The sequence below is a fragment of the Desmodus rotundus genome, chromosome 3 (assembly GCF_022682495.2).
Source record: "Desmodus rotundus isolate HL8 chromosome 3, HLdesRot8A.1, whole genome shotgun sequence".
NCBI lineage: Eukaryota > Metazoa > Chordata > Mammalia > Chiroptera > Phyllostomidae > Desmodus > Desmodus rotundus.
In genome coordinates, this window is record NC_071389.1 from 15,682,754 (window position 1) to 15,704,318 (window position 21,565).

The 21,565-nt window shown below is 47.7% G+C and overlaps 1 protein-coding gene across 2 annotated transcripts; it reads right to left on the reverse strand.

Annotated features, from left to right (window-relative positions):
• Positions 1-15,317: 15,317 nt before the first annotated feature.
• Positions 15,318-21,336, reverse strand: STMN1 (stathmin 1). 2 transcript variants are annotated; one of them, XM_045191010.3, is made up of 5 exons: positions 21,247-21,336; positions 19,552-19,619; positions 18,916-19,088; positions 16,862-17,053; positions 15,318-15,831 (listed from the first exon to the last, which is right to left on the reverse strand). In XM_045191010.3, exons 2-5 carry the CDS (start codon positions 19,562-19,564, stop codon positions 15,760-15,762), a joined length of 450 nt encoding a protein of 149 aa, XP_045046945.1. In that variant the 5' UTR covers positions 19,565-19,619; positions 21,247-21,336; the 3' UTR covers positions 15,318-15,759. The 2 variants fall into 2 exon arrangements, with proteins under 2 accessions (XP_045046945.1, XP_053777552.1); XM_053921577.2 differs by lacking the exon at positions 21,247-21,336 and adding an exon at positions 20,101-20,123.
• Positions 21,337-21,565: the final 229 nt, after the last annotated feature.

Consider the following 21,565-nt stretch of genomic DNA (forward strand, 5'->3'; position numbering starts at 1 on the left):
AGTTAATGTTGCAATAAAACTGTTCGGAATAACATTACAATTAACATCTTTACACAACAAATTTAAAAATGTGTATTTCCTCCCTATACAGAGGAACTCTTCTTTCAGACTTGCTGCCTGACTTATTCCCTAGGCCAAGGACACATTTAAGGCCAAGGACACATTTAAGTTTCCTGCTTGGAGCTGAGAGATCTCAGATCCCTTTACCAGCTGGCTAAGCCCAGCAGGGCCCTCAGAAAAGAGAGGTATTTCACAGCTCAGGAAACCGAGGCCCAGAGAAATAAACGCCTTGCCGAGGCTGCGAAGGCCTTTGACAGCAGTTCCATCAATGTCCGGCACAGACTGGCCTCGTAATACAAACACCAGGGGAACCAGTCAGTGGACATGGCAGTGGCGGCCCCTCGATTCGTTCTCGCCAGAGCCTCTTTAACTTCTCTGGAGACTTGTCCTTGCTTAAAAGGGTCCTGTAGCTTTTCTTTCTTGATGCAAAGCACAGTCTCATCTTCTAAGTCTTAAAAAGTTCAGTTTGGTGCGTGATCGACATTTTTGTGTACTATTTAGTCTAAATCTTCTCCCCTCCGATAGCTCAGAGAAAGAGGGGCGGAAAATCCGTCTTTGTCTGTTGTGGTTGTAATCGGGCATTAGTGTCTCTGGGTACAGCAGGTAACCAAGTGCTAACTCCGTCCCCGGGGGCTAACGTGGGGGCATTCCCAAGAGAATGCCCCACCAGGGACCTCACCCTACACTACCAGGCAGAGAGGCAGCACTCTCCAGCTGATCCCTTATGATCCCTACTGGGGAGCAGCCTGCAACCAAGGCATGTGCCCTGACCGGGAATTGAACCTATGACCTTTTGATGTGTGGGATGACACTCAACTAACTGAGCCACGTCACAGTGGGATTTTTTATTTTATTTATTTTTAGAGAGAGGGGAAGGGAGAGAGGAACAGAGGGAGAGAAACATGGGTGTGTGAGAGAAACATCCATTGCCTGCCTCCTGTACACCCCCAACCACGGACCAGGCATGCAACCCAGGCGTGTGCCCTTCATGGGGGACTCAAATTTTGGAAAAGTTTTAGTTTCAGGTAATCAGCTTAGCAATCAATGCATGTAAACGCTATTGTTTCAGGAACTGAAAGTATGACCCACCTTGACTCCAAGACACCATAAGCGGTGTACCTTTGTGCCTCAGGAGGACTGCAAGCGGTCAGCATCATATCTGAGCCATTGTGCTCCGGGTAAGGTGCCCGAGACAGAGATAAAGACCACCGCCCAGGGCACCGGTGAAAGAATGCTGCAGCTCTTATCGGATTAACTTTTTCCCTGAATTCCAAACCCCTTACCTAAACTTCCCTTCTCCTGATAAAAACGGTTGGTTTAAAATGGAATTGAAGACAGTCTGTTAGGGGTACAAACCCGCCGTCTTCTCAGATCATTGGCTGTCTGAATAAAGCGCCCATAAAGATTCAATCTCTGTCTCTGCGTGTTGGGTCTGGTAGGTGACAGGCAGCACAGCACAAATGCGGGCTTTTCCGGTTTCACCCTGACCAGGAATCAAACCACGACCCCTTCGATTCGAAGGCCTACATTCACTCCGCCGAGCCACACCAGCTAGGGCAGGGTGGGATTTCTAAATGTGTAGCCAAGTCTGTGGCAGGCACAGGGCACGGGAGGGAGGGGCAGGCAGCTCTGGAAGTCTGATGGGAGGCAGTGGCAATGACAGAGCCGAGGGAGCCTGAGGTTCCAGGGCAGGGAGCCCAGGGCCTAGGGCACTGGGCTGGCCCCAAATGGCACTTGGGAAAGATGAGTTGGAGGAGTGTGGAAGGGTAAGCAGGAGGGAGTGGAAGAGAAGCAATAAACCCAGGCAATGAACTGAGTTTCAGTCCATTGTCACAGACTTTGTGGGTGACCTGGGGCAAATTGCTTCCCGTCTCTGGGCCTCAGTTTCTCCATCTGGAAAAGGAGGGGATTGAACTGATGATGATGAAAGACCCTCTGGCTCTGGGCTGGAGGACGGCCCAGGCCCACAGGCTGGGTAAGCCCAGATGGAGTTCCAGGTCTGCAGATCTGTAAGCAGATGTTGCCTGCCCTCCAGTCTGGGCAGGGGGCAGGCATGGCGGGTCACGAACCCCGGCCCTCCCTGGACTCCCTGGCCACTCTGACACCCTGCCAGACAGTTCATGGAAATTTCCTCTCAGTCCCTCTAGCCCAGCAGGGGAACGTGGCTATTTTTCCATTTTCAAGTGGAAATTTCCACCCCCACCCCCCATGGACAGACAGCTGGAGGGAGTCACAGCATCTCGGAGCCACAGACAGAGCTCATGGTTATGGTGGGGGAAGATCGGCCACACGGGGTGCACCATGGGTCCAGGAGCCTCCTTCAAAAAGTATTGACGGAGCACCTTGCCTACTGTGTGCTGGGACCTATTCCAGGTGCCAGGGACACAGGACAGGACAGACACAGTCTCTGTCCTCGGGACCCTATCTACTAGTGGGGGGAAGGGGACAGATGTGAACACTGTGAATTAAATGAGGCAGGGTAAGGAGACAGGGCGTGATGCTGGGGGCTATTTAGAGAGGGCGGACAGGGAAGGCCTTGCTTCAGATGAGGGAACACGCATGTGTTTACAGGGGGCAGCAAGTACGAAAGCCCTGAAACCGAGGTCTTGGTCCGCATTCTGAGGACAGCAAGGGGAGGAGTATAAGGTGATAAGATCAGAGAATTTCCTTCAGGCGTCTCCCGGTGGTAAAAACTCCGGCTTTGATACTTAGTGCTGTGTGCCCACCAAGGGTTTAGAGCAGTAGGGTGGCCAGATCTCACTTACATGAATTAATTAACTTACTTTATTACTCAGGGTTGCTACTTCTGTCAATAGCAGTGACAGGCTTCTTCTCTCAGTCTGGTTCCAGGTTCTCGAGGCCAGGGCACATCACACGTGTGAATGAACTCATGCAACCCACACTATGCAGTTGCATCATTTGGAGGCATTTGCACCAGACAGGGAAGGGGCCCAGCTCCTCCTCCTGCTTCTTTCTGACTCACATCTGCCTGACGAAGGCTGTGTCATTAACTGTGATATCTTCCTGGGTTCTGTTGGCACCCCAATCATCAGGTCCTTTTGGATGCCAACATTGCATTTTGGGACTCAGTTGCAAGCTGTTTCATGAAATGCCACCGGATTCCAAGCCCAGGAAGAAGGTTAGAGGAGATGCTGTGGATATCCGGACCTCTCGATGCCAAGGGCAACCTCCTACCCATCAGAAGCTCACAGGGAAGAAGAGGAGGACAGCAGGAGTGTCTGCTGCTCCAGGTCCAGAGTGACAGAGCACAGGTTCCCCTCCATGTCCCACGCCGTTCCCTCTCCATTGGGGCCGTGCTGCTGTAACCTCTTTTTGTCAAGATCACCGTGAGGTGAGGTTGTCCCTCAAGTCGTGGTCAGCAGACAGATGCTGGGTTGGGGCAGGGCGTTACCCTCGCTACTGGGCCCTGAGGGTGGAAGCACTCCAGAGCCCACAGGCATCCTGGTGGTGCGGACAGAGGCACACAGGGAGGCCACACCTGGGTGGCAGCACACGTGGGAGGTATTGAAGGTTTCAAACCTGATCTGGGTCATCCTCTCTCTGTTGGCCTTTGAGTCCATCAGAGGTTTGGTGAAGAGAACAGGGTATTCCTCGGGCAATATGAAGCTGTGGGGGAGGGTATGATGCCAAATCTTTCTTTGTATCAGCCAGGTTCAGTAGGGCACTTCAGGGTCAGGGTGCTACTCTTGCTCTGAGCTTATCACTCACATATCTGTCCTGCTCCATGTTTACAATGACACTCTAGGGCATCGTTCCTGTGAAAACCAGCTTTACACATGCCAGAGCCAAGTGGGTGACAAGTGCAGCAACTGCATCTTCCATTTGCATGTAGCTGAGGCGGCAAAGGCAATGGGCAGAGTGGACAGCCCGACCTCAGAAAGTCGCTGGGTGGATGAGAGAGCACACTGCAGAGCGGCCAGGACAGCAGCAGGGCCTGGTGTGGAGGCTGCCCTAAACATGCCAGTGAATGACATGGTGACCCAGACAGGGGAGGAGGAGGTGAGAGAGGGGGTTGGCTGGTGTCCAGGCATCTGCCTGGCTTGTCCTTCCATAGTCGGGTCATTTAACCAACCCCATCCCTGCAGGACACATGCACGGAACCCCACAGTCAACATTCTTTTCATGTGTTCATTCTAGCAACAGCAAGGAGTGCCCAGACCTACTCTGCTCATCAGCCATTGCTGGCTCCTAAGTGCCGACCAAATCAAATACAAACTCCTTGTCCTGGCTGACCTCCCAGCCTCATGCCTCCCTACTCCCTCCTACTCCATCCACAGTCTAGTCACCCCCACATGGGGTCACCTTGCCTCTCTCAACCTTCTATTTGCTGCTCCCTTTGTCTGAAACACCCACCACTGCTCGACTCCTGCTTCTCTGGGACTCAGCTCAGGTGTTGACTCCTTCAGAAAGTCCTCCCTGACTGGTTTCCATCACCTTGGTCTGACTTGGTTGCCCTTTTCTGTGTTTCCATTGGTCCCTCTGGTACCCTACCAGCACCCATCACACCGTGATGCCTGAAAATTGTCTGTCCTCCTCCAGAGCTGGATGTGTTTTTCTATGACTTGTCCTATGTTCCTAGCACTTAGTGCAGAAAAAGCTTCTTGGAAAGTGGGATGAATGAATGGAGGGGGTCAGGCCCTTGTTAGGTACTTGGAACAGAGAGATGAACAAAAAACATAGTCCCTATCCAAAACAAGAAGGGGACATCAGGAAGGGGTCTGTCAAAGAAACAACCAGAAGGAGTGCAGGAAAGAAGGGCCAAGAGGTTCCCCAGGGGGTCAGTAGTACAGTGGGGTTTCTGGAATCCGGAATCCCTGGGTTCACATTCCAGCACAGCCACTTATTAGTTGTGTCAATGGGGCTAATAATAACATCTCCCTGCAAAATGGGAATAATAATAACACCTCCCTCACAGAGAGGAATGCAGCCCCGGGTTTGGCCCATAGAAAAGATGAGAGAAAGATGTTGACCATTAGGATTTGCCAATGTAATGGTTGGGTGAGGAAAACACAGACATGCCACATTCCACTCCCATCACATGTTTCTACTTCGAGCCACACCACCTTTGGATCAAATGAAAATGCGCAGCCCAGAGGCAGGTCTGGCTTCTAATGACAAAGTGTAAATTCCTCGAGGGCAGGCATTTTGCCTGTTTTATTAACTGCTGAATTCTCAGCACCTGGATAGTAGGTGCTCAATAAATATTTCTTGAAGGAATGACTGAGTTTTTGTTCATCCTCCAAAACCTCTAAGTCAACATGACTCCGTAGTTATAACACTGCTTTCAGCAGCAAGCACTGAAAAGCCACAAAACAGTGGCTTCAACAAGTAAGAGGATTAACTTGCTTCCCACAACAAGAACCTGGAGCGTTTGACGTGGGCAAATGAAGTCTTCGGAGCCACATCTGGAGCCAGGGTGGTCCTATCCCTTCCTCCCTGCTCTCTTCCACTTCCTGTTACAAATAATAAACGTCATTCATACTGGGAAGAAAAAAAGAAGAAAAAGAAGAGGGTTGGGCAATCAAAGACTGGTGTGCCGGCTCAGGGATATTATCGAGGCCCCAGGCTCCACCTATCTCCCTGCTCCATCACGTGGCTTTTACCCTGAGGATCACACAGTGGCTGTGGTGTGTCTCCCTGCAGGAGGTTGGGAAAGAGCAAAAGGCAGAGAGGGGGCCAGACACGTAAATACTAAAACAAAAACCAAACAAAAAAAGCACAAAGACCTTTCGGTCTTCTGTTATGAGAAGGAGAGAACTGATACAGCAGGCAGCAGCGTCTATCATGAAGGCTACATGGAACTGTTGCTTCTCTCCACCCCGATCCTGCCCCCACCCCCCACCCCGCCCGTTACCCCTCCAGGCTTCTTCATTTGAGTACATGGCACCTCCATTCATTCAGCTTCCACGTGGAAAATCCAGGGGTTGTGTCTCTCCATCCTGCTGACCCCACCCTGGTCCAAGCCGCCCACATCTCTCCCTCCCAAGCTCTTGTTCCTCCTACATCCATTCTTCTCCTTGTCAAACATAATCTTCTCATGCCACTCCTCACTTAAAGTCCCCAAAGGCTTCACATCGTGCACAGAATATAATACGACCCCTTGTACTGGCCCAGAGGCCTATGTGGCTGGGCCCTCCTTGCACAGGACGCCTTGCTCACCTTGTTCAGCCACTCAGGCCTTGTCTGTCTGTGCTTCCTCCTCACACCTGCTGGTACCTGCTCTCAGGTCTTTGTACCAGCTGTTCTCTCTGCCAGGAACACGCTGTCCCTACCCACCTTATCTGTAGAGACCTTCACCTACAGATAAGCACTGTCTCTTAAGTCACCCATTTTCATTCTCTCCATTGCACTCATCATAATTTCTTCATCTCTCTCTCCCAGAACGTAAGTTCACAAGGACAGGGGTCTTATCTGCTGGGTGCATAGCCACATCGCCATGGCCTGAAGCTGTGCCTGGCATGTATTTGTTCAACAGATGAAGGAGTGAATGACTGAATGGAGAGGCTTGTTTGGGGTAATCCCTTAGAGGATCTTCCTGATCTTAGACGTCTAAAGAGAAAGGAGAGGAAGGAGATTGGTGGGAGGGGACATAACAGCTGAGATACAAGTCAGAAGCTGAAACCTGAGCGATCACTGTCCCACCAACAGCCAAACCCTTCTCCCTGACTGCCCAAGTGATCCTGCCGCCGGAGCATCTCTGGGATGGGAGTCAGAGTCCGTCTGGGGAGAACAGGAGGGAGGGGGTGAGCGCTGGCATATTGACCCCGCTGACTACAGGCCAGCGTGGGGCCTGACCGGCTGGGGAACGGTGTTGAGCACATAGCCTGCTGGGTCTGCCACCACCGACCAGCTATGGGTCAGTGCCGTAACCTCTCTGAATCTGTTTCCTCATCTGGGAAATGGGATAAGAATGGTTTTGACTTCACAAGGATGTTTTAAGGATTCAATAACATAGATTATGTAAAATGCATGTACAGCGCACAGCAAATAGTGAGCGCTCAAAACACTCCAGCCATAAAAGAAAGACAGAAAAGAGCAAGAAAGTGCAGAGACAGACAACAACAGAGAGAGGGGCTAGTTACCCAGGGGAAGCGCAGTTTGACACGCTGGGAGTTTGACTGTCCCAGAAAAGATACAAAAATGTAAAGCACCCACATGTTAGCACTCCCTTCCCAAAATGGAATTTTGAGTTCTTCTGGTTCAACTCCCTCATTTTACAGATGTTCTGAGTCCCAGAAAGGACAATAATTTCTCTAAGATGCCCAGAGAGTTGGCAAGGGTCTAGCACAAAGAGATGGCCAGCTGGGTACAGAGATATTCAAAGGGGCTGGTGTGGTAGATTATGTGCCCCCTGTTCTTCTCAGTCTGGAGAGAGTGTCTGCCTTCCTGTCCCCTCATCTGCAGTGAGGGGCAATGGCAGACTGAGAAGGCCCTGCAGCTGGCAGGAGGAACATTGGACCGGGAGGGGCAGGGGACCGACTTGTCCTGCCCCTCCCCCGAGTGCCAGGCTAGCTGCTTCATTAGACCCAGCAAAGGCCCATTTTCTAGATGAGGGTATGGCTGCCCAAGTCCCCTGAGGATCTAGCTAATACTGGAAGCCCATTCTGTGGGACTCCAAAAAGCTCTGCCCTGCTCCTGCCTAGGAATTGAAAGGCCTGGATTTGTGACCACCACTAACTGGCTGTAACTGTTTCACAAGTCCTTCCTCCCGGTAGGTACTCAAGACACAGGGCCCTTCCAGCTGGAGCTGACATTCTTAGAATTCTAAACTAACCCCTCCCAACCTTCCTGGGCGGAGTCAGGAGGAAAGCCTGCCAGGACGCCCTGCAGCATGTCATCTGGCCTTCCTGCCCCAGGAACCCTGCCCAGGGAGAACCTCCTCCATCTGCAGCAGCCCAGGCAGCTCACTGCCTTTTGCCCTCCCTTACAGGGTGGTGCCCATCGCCCCACTCCTCAGCCCACACCTCTTTCTGCAGGCAAATCTAAACTCAACAGTTTGAGGAAATGAAGCCAAACAATGTATCAAGCCCTTCAATTAGATGCCTACTTCCCCCAAACTCCCAGGCTTTGGGAAGCCCACAGGTCAAGATTTAGGCCAGTGCTTCTCAAACTAAATTAAAAAAGTTTTTTAAGTTGAATATTATTCCTACTTCATTAAGTGTTTTTCTCAAAAAAGATTTTATTTTTTAGAGAGAAGGGAAGGAAGAGAGAGAGGGAGAGAAACATCAATGTGATTGCCCCTCACACCCGCCCAGTCGGGCAGGCTAAACTGACTTTCCTTACAAAGGCTAAAACTACAAAGAAGATTGTGCTGAGGTTGACTGTGTTGAGCCCAACTGCAGCTCTAAGAGAGTGCTGGCTATTACGAGATACGAGCATTTTGAACTGGGATGAGATAAAAAAAAAGGGCCGATGATCCATATTTTGGATCTAAGCTCCATATTTTGTTTTATTGTGTGACAATAAAGTCTTGAGGATATGTTCCCTTCAAAAAATAAAAAAATATATTTATTTATATAGCCCTGGCTGGTGTGGAAGGGTCACAGTTTGATTCCCACTCGGGGCACATGCCTGGGTTGCAGGCCAGGACCCAGTAGGGGGTGTGCAAGAGGCAACCACACAGTGATGTTGTCTCCCTCTCTCCCTCCCTTCCCTTCTGTCTAAAAATAAATAAAATCTTTAAAAATATGAAATAAAAATATTTATATAAAAGATGCAAAATACTAGTCTTTGTTAGGATTCAACAGACGGTGTGGGATTGTTACAAAAGTTTCTAAATGAGTACTCTCAATTTCTGTGCTTATCTCCCGACCGGTAACAGCATGTGGGCTGGCAGCCCTTGGAGGACTAGTCTTTGGCAGCGCGGATTCAGGCTGCTGAGAGGGGGGCTCAGGCTTTTCAGAGCTCCTCAGGGACTTTCCAGAAGGAACAATTCTCCTGCATCCCTGCTCCTCCAAGCAGGCACTTCTGGATACCAGGCTCAAGCAGCCTCAGGCCAAATGATGGCTGGACGCCTCCTTTCACCCCAGTCTGGCTCCCAGGGCCTTCTCATGTGCATCGTTATAGTGTCCTTATCAATTGCCCCTGATAAGCATAGGGAGTTATGGGGTGGGGTGAGCCAGGACAGAGAAGCACAGGTGTACCTTCTTTGCTTCTAACCCCCATACTCAGCTTGGCTCAAGCATCACCTCCTACAGGAAGTCATCCTGGGCCTGCAGGATGAGGAGCCTGTCAGTGCCCCCACCTCATAGCACAGGTCTGCCTGTATTTGCATTGAATAATTGATATGGTCAATTTGAAAGTGGTGCCTGCTGCTCTGGGGGGTGGGGCAGTGTTAACATGTCCTTGGTTCAAGGGGATGACCAGATTTCCGGCCTTGGCTGGGTGCCCGTGCAGTGTACAGTCTGCACAACTCTGAGCAGTGGTCTCCACGGCTGGAGCTCCGGCCCAACTCCACCAGGCTGCGGGGGCCTGAAGAGCAGGAATTGCTTTGGGACGTCACATCTTGAGTATAGATAATAGTCTCTGCCTCGCTGAGCAGCAGAAAACACTGTTGGCTTTTTAAAAATCTAGATACCTAAGCTTCTAATTTTAGAAATTCTACCTCCAAAGGTCTCTGAATTTTGAAAATGTGCCCTGACTCTGATGCCTAGCTGGTGTCTGGCCCATGAGAGGTGATAATGGGTATCACTCATAGAGGTGCAGCGGGTCTGTGAAAGAGGCCTTAGGGATGTCAGAGGGAGGGGATTCACTTTTTATTATACTGTTTACTGTTTATTATACGTTTTGTACTGATTGGACTTCAGACCTAAAAAAAAGTGTGACTGACTGATGGGCGTGGCCGTCATCTCTGTCAGTTACTGCAAACTCTAGGCCCACAGCAGGCAGGGGCCCACCCACAGTCCTTAAAGAACAGAAGTGGGTGGTCCAGAGGAATGGAAAGCTGTAGAACCCATGTCCTACCTCAGGGGGGCAGCAGCTGCCCAGAGCGTGCTGATTGTGTCTCTGTGAGTCTGGGAGTGCAGTGTTGCCAGATCTTCCAGTTTTTCAAGATAAACCTGAAATTAGATTTTCAAGTGGAATTCATTATCACTAACTAAAAAATTTACAACGTAGATGATCCCAACACAACATGCCTCTGGACTGACTCTAGCTGCAGGCCACCTGCTGGTGCCTTTAGATCTAGGAGGATGCCAGCAAGGATTGGGCACCTCCACAGCAAGTCTGCAAAGCCAGGGCAGAGCCATCCTTTGTGTCTAGAAAAAAACGGGTTGGCTCCCAGGGAGTCCACAAAGAATGAGGACAAAGCAAGTGCCCAAAGGTGGGCCTCAGGAATCACTCACCCACTCATAATGATTTCATTCAGTACATATGTATTTTTGTAATTTTATTTATTAATTTTAGAGTGAGAAGGATGGGGAGAGAGAAGCATAGATTTGTTGTTCCACTTATTTATTGGTTGATTCTTGTATGTGCCCTGACCTAAGATTGAACCCACAACCTTCACATATCGGGATGATGCTCTAACCAACATCTACCCAGCCAGGGCCTTAATTCAGTAGATTTCTTAACCTCCAGATATCTAGTGATGAATGAGACAGGCATAGCCCCTGTTCTCGGGAATTCTCTGTTCTAGCTAGGGAGACACACTTGAAATAAATAATTGCAAATGATTAATTCATTCGTGATACATAAGGGGCTGCAGCATAGCACAGGGGTGTTAAAAGTTTGGGTTTGACATGAAGACCCCAAATAGCCAAAGCAATCCTGAGAAAAAAAAGAACAAAACGGAAGATATCACACTCCCTGGTTTCAAACTATACTACAAAGCTATAGTAATCAAAACAGTATGGTATTGGCAAAAAAACAGACAAACTAACTAATGGAACAGAATTGAGAGCCCAGAAATAAACCCACACATATGTGGGCAACTAATTTATGAGAAAGAAGCCAAGAATATACAATAGGGAAAGTCTCTTCAGTAAATGATGTTGGGAGAATTGTAAAACCACATGCATAAGAATAAAACTAGACTGCAATTTGACACCATATACAAAATTAACCCAAAATGAATTAAAGACTTGAATGTATGCCTTAAAACAATAAAATACATAGAAGAAAACATAAGCACTAACCTTCTGGACCTTGGTCTCAGTGGCATTTTTGTGAATTTGATTCCAAAAGCAAGAGAAACAAAACCAAAAACAAAACAAATGGGACTACATCAAACTCCACAAGCTTCTGCACAGGAAAGGAAACCACTATCAAAATGAAAAGGCACCCTGACCAGTGTGGCTCAGTTGGTTGAACATTGTCCCTCAGAGTGAAAGTTCGCTGGTTAGATCCCTGGTCTGGGTGTGTACCAGATAGATGTTTCTCTCCCTCTCTTTCTCCCTCCCCTCCCCTCTCTCTAAAGATAAATAAATAATCTAAAAAAAAAAAAAAAGGCGACCTACTACTGAATAGGAGAAGATATTTGCAAATGTTACTTGCAATAAGGGGTTAATATTCACAATATATAAAGAACTTAATACATCTCAACAACAACAAAAAACCAAATCTGATTTAAAAATGGGCAGAGGATCTGAATAGTTTTCCAAGAAGACACACAGAAGGTCAACAGACATATGAAAAAATGCTCAACATCACTAACAGGAAAATGCAAATCAAAACCACAATGAGATATCACCTCACACCTGTTAGAATGGCTATTTCAGTAAGGCAATAAATAACAAGTACTGGAGAGAATGTGCACCCTCGTGCACCATTGGTGGGAAGGTAAAATGCAGCCACTGTGGAAAACAATGTGGAGTTTCCTTTAAAAAGTAAGAGGGGACTGGGAAGGGGGGTAGGGGGAGAGCAAGTCGGGTAAAAGGGGCCACATATATGCTAACGGAAGGAAACTAGAGTTTTGGTGGTGAGCGTGCAATAGAGATACTGAGTTATAACGTTGTAATATAGAGATAATGAATTATGTTGTAGAGAGCTGTGAGAGCACGTAAAAGGGCTGCCTAAGCTTAGCCCTACCATTGCCCTCCCCCATCCCAGGGATACTGGGGCTTCTTGCCAGTCAGGGGAGCGGAATGCCACAGGTTAGATGCCTGAGCCTGAGACCACCTGCAGAGGCTCAGTCCCCCTCACATCCACCATTCTGCTGAGGTGACGGCCATGGGTATTTGGCTAATTTTCGGCCTGTTTCTTCTTCCCTTGGATCCATTTCATAGCCTGCTCGCCCCAGTTGGACTTGGTGCCCAAGGACGGGGAGGGGACCATTCCTGACCACACTGGGAGAAGGCTGGGCCTTTCCAGGTGTGGGCCAGAGCCCCTCCCTTTTAGAGCTCATCAAACCCCACAAGTTAGTTTTAAAAATCTGGGTGCCTGCACAAAACAAGTCAGAAAATCCTCTCTGTGCCCGAGTGCAGTATACCAACTTCTGCTGGTAGAGGCCTCAGCCACAGGGAAACTGCAGACCTTCTGTTTGACCTGGCGAAGAAGCAGGTGGCGAGACACTTAAGTGGCAGCAATGTTTCTGGGGCTTTGGAGTTCAGCTCAGAGGAATCCTAAGTGACCAAGACATTGTCCCTGGTCTCAGGGGCCTGCAATCTAACCAGGTAGGGAAGACCCAAAACCCATCTAATGCAACCACTTGTCCAAAAGGTTCAGAAGTTCTTTTCTGATGAGCCAGCACTTCACCTTCTTATTGTCCCTAAGTGAATCATGTTTAATAGTGATCCAACTGATTTACAGTAAGGTGGCCAAATTGTTTTCTGGAAGGACAGATTTACAAGGGGTGCTAAAACATCCTTGGAAATCAGAACCCTTCACTGGGAGAATGACACTCATAGAAGAAAAGAACACCTTCAAGCCCTGGCTGGTGTGGCTCAGTGAATTGAGTGCCAGCCTGTGAATCAAAGTGTTGTGGGTTCCATTCCCAGTCAGAGCACATGCCTGGGTTGTGGGCCAGGTCCCCAGTAGGGGGTGTGTGCAAGAGGCAACCACACATTGATGTTTCTCTCCCTTTCTCCCTCCTTTCTCCTCTCTAAAAATAAGTAAAGTCTTTCAAAAACAAAATAAAAAACACCTTCACAAAGCACCGGTGGGTGGGGGATGACACTTCTCTTTCCCGGAGTAATAGGAGGCTACTCCTTCCAGCAAACCACGGAAGAACACTTGGTTAGTACAAGCACATGGCTGACAGCAGTGTTCTGTGTACAATTCTCCTCCTTCCCACATAAGCGTATGATGCGCCGGGACCCCATTTCTTCTTTTCATCGCTAGCATGAAGCCCAATGTGGTCCACATTCTAGGTGCTTGTTAACGTGGATTTGAGGGCTTTCTTCACATCCCTCAAACCTCTTTTCCACCAAGACCAAGCAAGGGCCATGTTCAAGTACAAAAGCTTCAGGAAGAAGGAACAAGCCTTATTTTCCACTCAAACCAAAGGGAATGGATGTGCTCCTTGGAGAGGCCCTGCTGGGATGTCTGAAGCTGAAGACAGGACAGAGAAAAGCTGGGCCCAGAAAGGCACAGGCACTCCCCAGGAAGCCATGGGTACCCGCCATTCCTTCTTCCCTCCAAATTAAAGCAAAGAATTTTGGAGTAGAAGATAGGTAACTAACCTAACTCAACCTTCTTGTTTTATCCAGAAGAAAACTGAGGCTCAGGACTAAGTGCCTCACCAAAGGTCAGAGATAGAAAAGCAGGGCTTTTGATTTTGTAAGATGCACCCCCTTCAGCCCACGATACTGGTCATGAGGTGGGGGCTCAGGACCACTTTCTGATACTGAGTCAGGCCCCCATGGCTGGTTGTAACTAATGGGATTGTCACTTAGACCCCTTTCTTCCTTTTTCCAGAGCCCTGTGCCCATCTCTACTGCCATCTGCAGGACACCTCAGATCATTACTCCAAATTTCTATCTTCCGGCCATCTTTATAAGCCAGGCACTCAGAACCTGTTTTAGATTCCGGTCAGCACATCTCACCCATGCAAACCTCTAACACCTGCTAAGTGCCAGAGCCTGGGTATCTGAGGATGAACAGTGCTGAGATCCTGCACACAAGCCTCACCCTGACCTGTTTAGATAGGTCTGAACCTATTGTTTCACTAAACTACACTTGATCTTCTCCTTTGGGCTCTATAAAGCCATACTCTTTAAATTCACCTTTTTATTTTATTGAATTCCCACCATCGATCATCTTGGTCTAAGTAAATTTATAAATCAACTCAAGGTGCACAAAAGCTGCCATCATTTCTAACTTGAGTATAAACAGCTCATTCACTCACCTGTGGATGAAAACAGTAGTTATTATTTATGTATAGTGCTAAATACATACTAAATACAGTTCTGAGTGTGCTCTCTATACACAGAAAGTCATTTAACCCTAACAACGTAGGAGAAAGATTGAGAGAGGCTATCATCCTTCTAAGTGTGATAAAGCCCTAATCAAGACAAAGCCAGAGCTGCAGAGGGACACACAGCGACACGCAGACCCTACTGCGGGATCAGCGGCCAAACACGGCACTCTAGGCGCTGGCTCCCGAGGGCTTTTGTACAGATGGCTGAGAAGCGAATACTCACGTGCAACAAGGCTATTTCCCAAATACCCTAGGAAAGCTGCCAGAGGCTTTCCCTGAATTGAGAGGCCGTGCTGACAACAGTATCATATAGCCTCTAGATACAACATGAAGTAACTGCCAACTTTAACCACCCAAGTTAAATGCTGCTCCCCAAGAATAAGGTTCCACTGAATCACTTCATAGGAGGTGGTGCTCCAGGGATAGTTTTACAAATACTCTAATTCTTGAGTTGTAGCTTCCTTTGCAGGAAAGCATTGAGATGTACCCCCACTCCCAACTGTAACATAAAGCCAACTGTCAAACATCCCTAACTAGGGTCTTAAGATTTCCTTTAAACTGTTCTCTAGAAACACCATTTGTGCCACAATTCTGCCTTTTTAACAAGGACACAGGAACAAAAAAATGCTTGTTTGCAAATAAACATCTGAAAGACTATCGTAACAGCTGATCCGGGCCAAGGCCTGACAACAAAGTGGTGATTGTGGAAGAAGACAATGCAAACAACACTGGTGCAAAAGTCCAAGGGCAGAGCATTTGCAGGGATACGCCTGCCGGCTATTTCTCCCAGCCCAAAGGCCCCACCCAGAACCAATATTAGCCAGGAGGGGCTCCATCGCTGGACCACTTATTACCTGAATAGAAAAAATTCACCGCCACCAATAGCACTGTGCAGTTTTATTAACCATTCAAGTACAGTAGCATCTGGTAAGATAGGGACAGAATCGGGATTTAAAAGTAAACAGGTATTCAGCATCTAACAATTTGAAAGAAGCCACTACATACTGTTTTCACAAACATGTTTTCACGGAGCCAATACAGTACTAGCCGTCGACCCAGTGCACCACGTGCACTGGAGTACAAAAGATGCAACAAGAAAAATAGCTACCTTAGAAAGACTTCAACACTTTAGAAAAAGAGTAAAACACTTTCAGTTTCTCCCCTTTATCCCCTAAAACAACACCATACAGTCTGGTTCTACCTATGGTCCTACATCAGCTTCTAGCATATTTGTCAGGAGGGCAAAAATAAAATGACACTGGCCAGTACAGTCTTTGGATATTTAGGAAGGGGAGGGGGAGAAAGTCAGTTCTCGGAACAAATTAGTCAGCTTCAGTCTCGTCGGCGGGGTCTTTGGATTCTTTGTTCTTCCGCACCTCTTCAATGTGCTTGTCCTGTCAAGAAACAGTAGGTGTCATTAGCCAAATGAAACCGCCTTCGAGTCACGCCCCCCAGAGGCCCAACGCGGTGTCAGCGCATTCACTATATATGCAACTGTATTTTAAATACGGTGGTCTCCCACATCCGCGGTTTTGCTTTTCATGTTTCAGTAAACTGCAGCCATTAAGTGGACAATTCCAGAAATAAATGTTTCATACATTTTAAGTTACGTGTCGTTCTGAGTAGCATGACGAGCTCCCAAGCTGTCCCACTCTGTCCTGCCCAGGATACAACACCCCTTGTCCAGCGTACCTCTGCAGCTATTACCTGCCTGTTAGTCACTTAGTGGCCAGCTGCCTCGGTCATCAGATCAACCGTCATGATATCGCAGCATTTATGTTCAGGTAACCCTTCTTTTACTTACTAATGACCCCAAAAGAACAAGAGCGATGCTGGCAATTTGGATATGCCAAAGAGAAGCCATAACTTCATCACAGGCATGTATGCGTGAGAAAACACACGGCATATACATAGAGGGGTTGGTGCTACCCGTGGCTTCAGGCGTCCACTGGGGGTTTTGGAACACATCCCACTTACACAATATGGGAATCACATAACCAGTGTTCAGACATAACCTTTGAACTTCCTCAGTCACACGAGGAATTGTAATGACTGAGCCTCCTACTGCTCTTCCAAAGAAAAGTGCAATTATGCTGGAAATGTTGAATATTCCATTTAAAAATTTTTATTTATTTTTAAAGAGAGGGGAAGGGAGGGAGAAAGAGAGGGAGAGAAACATCAATGTGCGGTTGCCTGTTGCACGCCCCCCACAGAGGGCCTGGCCCGCAACCCAGGCATGTGCCCCGACCAGGAATCAAACCAGTGACCCCTTGGTTCACAGGCCGGCGCTCAGTCCACTGAGCCACACCAGCCAGGCCTGAATATTCCATCTTATTTAAAAATAAAATACCTCTCAATTAACACTTTATCAGTACATGAGGCTTGAAGCTCTTAACCCTCCTCGTTGAAGGCTGAGACACCGACCTTCTCTCGCAAACGCTCCAGCTTGGCAGCCATCTGTGCCTCCCGGTTCTCTTTGTTGGCTTCCATTTTGTGGGTCAGTTTCTCTTCTGCCATCTTACTGAAATTGTTGTTCTCTTCTATCGCTTTCTGAAGCACCTCTTTCTCGTGCTCTCGTTTCTCGGCAAGCTGCTTCAAAACCTCAGCTTCGTGGGACTAAAGGAAGTGTAACAGGTTAGGCTCTCTGAAATGTGTTTACTATAAGTTAAAATTACAAAAGAAATTATTGAGGATTGAAAAGAGACAGAATATTAGATCTCTTCAAACAATACTGAAGAACCTGAATTATCTCTATCGAAATACTATAAAAATCATTTTCTACTGTTTGTGTTTACTTTGGAGAACTGTTTGTTCAGGTTCTCGTCCAATTACTCCTTAAGGAAATCCTTGTAAGATTTACTGCTTAACAGTATCAAAGATGACTTGAGTGATATGCACTTAGGAATGTAACCTTTAGTAAAGAATTTTGGTTAACTTCAAAGTCTGCTCAAATAAAATTAGCTCATTGTAAAAAATGTAACCATATTGATAAAATACATGAATGATAGAAAATTTAAGCCTCCAGACTACTATTTAAGCCAGAAGAATTTCTGTTTGAAAGAAAAGCTCTTCTCTGTGGAAGCTGCATTAACTTCCAAACCACTGGAGCTCGATTACCACGATATGCTTCCCTGGTAGGAAGACTCAGAATAGCTTGTTACCAAACAGATTCCGACGTGTTTGGAAGCACTGATTTGTAGGAAATCTAGAGCATCTGCCACTGTTTCTGTTAATTCTATTTTGCAAAATCTCAGTCAGATCATAGTTTCACTATATTTAGCCAGGGTAAATCACAGGCTAACGTCCACAGGGTCAGGGCTTATTTCTAAAAACTTCTCTGTCCAGCCTTTGTCTGCATCTCTTCCATGGACACAAACTACACAGGAGAGCAGGTAGGAGATGATGCTCCACAGCAAACACTGCCACTCTTCTGGGGAAAGGCTCTGCAGTGGGCCAGAGTACGTGCAGACAACCATGGCTCTGAGAAGTGCGTAGCACACGCAACAGCAGCTGAAAAAAGGACTATGGTGCATGTATGTGGTGAAACGTATCACACTTAAACTGCACAAGCTATGTTGGTTGGGGGATGGTTACTACCTTACCTTTTTGTGACTTAGTTTCCCTAATTTAAAAATTGAACCCCTTTCACCCCAATAAGGGTTGTTGGTACGGGGAATGAATGAGAATTTTATGTAAAGTTCTTAATTAATAGAATAATATTGAGTGGAAGGAAATACACCAAAATGTTAATGGTTATTTCTAGGAAGTAGGATAATAAATACTCTTATTTTCCTACTCAATGAACCTCTGTGGTTCCCAATTTTTCTTAACAAGCATATTAATGCTTATTGGTTTTTCTGACTAGTTCTTTTTAAGGATGCCCACTTTATAACAGAAGAGCAGCTTACATAAGAGGAAAGCTGCCACAATACCAGAATGCCAGCTGCGCACCACAATCACATTACTAGCAATTTAAAATGTTTTTATCACACAGTTCTCAAAAACACAAAAACAAAAATACTACACAGGCATACACACAAACCAAAAGAACACCCCCAAAGTCTAAAGAGACAAAAAAAGACTCTCCCACCCACAAAACGGTTTCACAGTGAAAGCATGAGAAGCGTGAACTTCGGTGTCAGACAGACCTGGGCTTGCGCTCTTGCTCCAAAGCTCACTAGCTATTGGACTTGGGAAAATGACTTAACATTCCCAAGACCATTTTCTAAACTCAAAATCTCAAACTACACCTACCCTTTTAGAGTCATTGTAGTAAAAGAAAAAAATATAAGAAGTTGGTACATAATAGGAGCTCAATAAATGATAGTTGCTATTTTCTTCCAGCCACTGGCATTATGTAACTTTCACGAAGTTATAACCACTGTCTAGCTGTAATTATTTTCTTCCTGTTATGGACATAAAACTGATTTGCCACATTACAATAAAAAATACTGTTTTCTGTCAAATGTGATGTTTACCTTGCGCCTTTCTTCTGCAGCTTCTAATTTCTTCTGAATTTCCTCCAGGGAAAGATCCTTCTTCTTTGGAGGGGAAAGGGGGAATTCTGGGACAGATTCTTTTGATCGAGGGCTGAGAATCAGCTCAAAAGCCTGGCCTGAGGCACGCTTCTCCAGTTCTTTCACCTGGATATCTGGATTTGATCATATTTATAGTGTATTCAGAAAAGTGGGGTTTTCTTATTCTAATAAACTATTCTATAATTTTATAAAAACCAAATCAATTTAATGAATAGAATTAGCGCCAATGAAGAACCTTCATTTGCAAGCAATAATTATGTAAATACAACCACCCACAAAAACTAAGTTCAACATTTTTTGATTCATAAATACCAGTCTGAGACAATAGTATTTGACAATCACTTTCATGAAAAGATTTGTGCAAAACTCCTCAATTTTACTTCAGAGCAAGCCAACTCATCTAGTAATGAGACAATTATAAGTTCTCAGTCTGTTCAAATGATAACCGTTTTTCTTCTTTAATTATTCTCCAATTTATAAAATACCTTTTTGATAAAACCAAAAACACAGGTGCCATCTCCTCTTCTAAGATCATAAACCCATCACAAATTCAGCTTTTCCAAACAGTTTACCTACCCGAAGAAGCCATGGTGAACTGAAGAGTCTGGCAGTATATTCTACACAATCCACTGGCAGGAAAAGCCCTGAAAATGATTTTCAAAAGCATGCAATCAATTTCTTTGCATTCTATATTTCTTTGCATTCTATATGTCATCTATTCAAAGGGACCTCAAACCACATCCACCTAAATCAATGTCAGAAAAATCACTACTGTGGACATAAATAGGACATCATTAACTAGAAATTATGGAAACCTCTAAAATACCAAACACTGGAAAATCTGAACGTTGTTTGTAGAAAATCAAGTTAACTGAGATTGCCTGTTCAACAAACAGCTCTTGGATTTAAAAAAAAATTAGAATAGGTTAAATCACAAGATTCCGGCCCCCCCCACCAATAAACTAAATTTTATTTTCCCCCAAGGAGAAGATATTCCAGATTCGACTCAACACTAACACCGGAGCCATCTTAATACTGCCTACAACTCATTGTGCAAATGAAATACCCACCCCTGCTTTGTCTTTCTGCCTTGGTGGAAAACAAAACGCCCAAGCTAATACTAACCAATAATGTCGAACTCCTATTGTTCTTGGGGCTTAAGTTCCTGTCCAACAGCGGGCAAAATTAGTTTTACGAATCACTAGGTTTTAGGTTATAATATTTGTTGCCTTGTATCATGAAAAATTCTACATCCCATCTTGATTTTTTTTAAAGGTCATGATTCTTGCAGGCCCCAGGCTAGAATCAAAAACGTTAGCACTACAGTTTCCCAACAACTGGAAATTAAAACCAGAGGCAAAGAAAAGGTCTAACGCTGGCAAAGAATTAAACGCAGCAGCAGACCCCAGGATAGACGTGGCCCTGGTCTGGGCAAGGAAAGGGCAGGTCGCCCCCGGCCAATCAGAACACGCCCTGTGCTCCAGCCCCTGGCCCCGCCCCTTTCCTCCCCGCGCCTTTTCGAATCTGCCCGAACTCACAACACTCCGGAGCCCGCTCGCGTGGGAAGGGGAGGGATGGGCGGGGCTAACGGTCCCATCCGGATAGCTCCGCCCATCTCAGGCTGGCCCCCCGCGGACGCCCCCCCTAACTCCCGCCAAAACCACCCCGAGGCCACCCCCACCGCCGCCGCCGCTCGGCAACAGGCCGTGGGATAGTCACCACCTACTTCCTTCGCTCCCACCCAACCCACCTCCACCCTAGCTGTCTGCACCCCCAGTCGCGTACGCAGAAGCCTTTCTGGGGTGTTAGCCTCTCAGGCCCCACAGTCACTGGGCGAAGACCACGGCGGGGAGCGGACTCAGCCCTGGCTTCGCGCAGGTCCTAAGGCCGCGGTGCTCCCCTCAGACGCCTTCCCCGCCCCTTCAGACAATGGGGACCCCAGGGGGGCTGCGCCTGTAGGGGGAGTGAGGGAGGCAAATGGGGGCCCACGCCCCCTATTGTCTCCTCGACAGTACCCGGGGGCTAACGCCCAGGCTGGCCCAGTTGGCCGCGCCCCCTCCCCACGACAGCCGCGCCCCCAGGGAGTGGGGACAAAGCCCAGGCTCCGCCCGAGCCGCACACAAAGCGGAGCGACCCCCGCCCGTCAGCCCCTCGGCAGCCCGCGGCCCCGCCCGCCGCCTTCCAGCAGGGGGCCGCTACAAAGGCCCAGCCCCTCTCGCTGGCCGCGTCCCTCTCGCTGCCCCAAGCCGCCTCCAAGAATCGCGAACCCACCTCCTCGGTCCGAGCCGCCTGGCCACACTCTGAGCACCAACAGCCCAGAGCGCGCACAAAAGCGCCAAACAGCGGCACGTGACCTCCCTGCAGGGCTCTGCATTGGCTGAGACGTGCGGCACGTGCCGGCCCCTCCCCCAACAGCCCAGTTGGTTTGGGGGGGGGGGGTCCTGTGGACCCCGAAGCACCTTGGGAAATGTAGTCCAGGCTGGAGGGGCAGGAGGACAATGCGAGGGGTGGGAGTGTTTGTGGGTCTCCCCAGGTGTAAGCCCGGGGTCGGGGCGGTTGTCTCCAGGCAGGAAAGGATGTTCCCGTGACC

Excerpts from the sequence above, each read along its gene's own strand:
- STMN1 (XM_045191010.3), bottom strand. Across the intron at positions 17,054-18,915 it reads CTGCAGAAGAAAGGCGCAAG|TCCCACGAAGCTGAGGTTTT; the intron begins GTAAACATCACA and ends CACTTCCTTTAG. Across the intron at positions 15,832-16,861 it reads TGGAGCGTTTGCGAGAGAAG|GACAAGCACATTGAAGAGGT; the intron begins GTCGGTGTCTCA and ends GTTTCTTGACAG.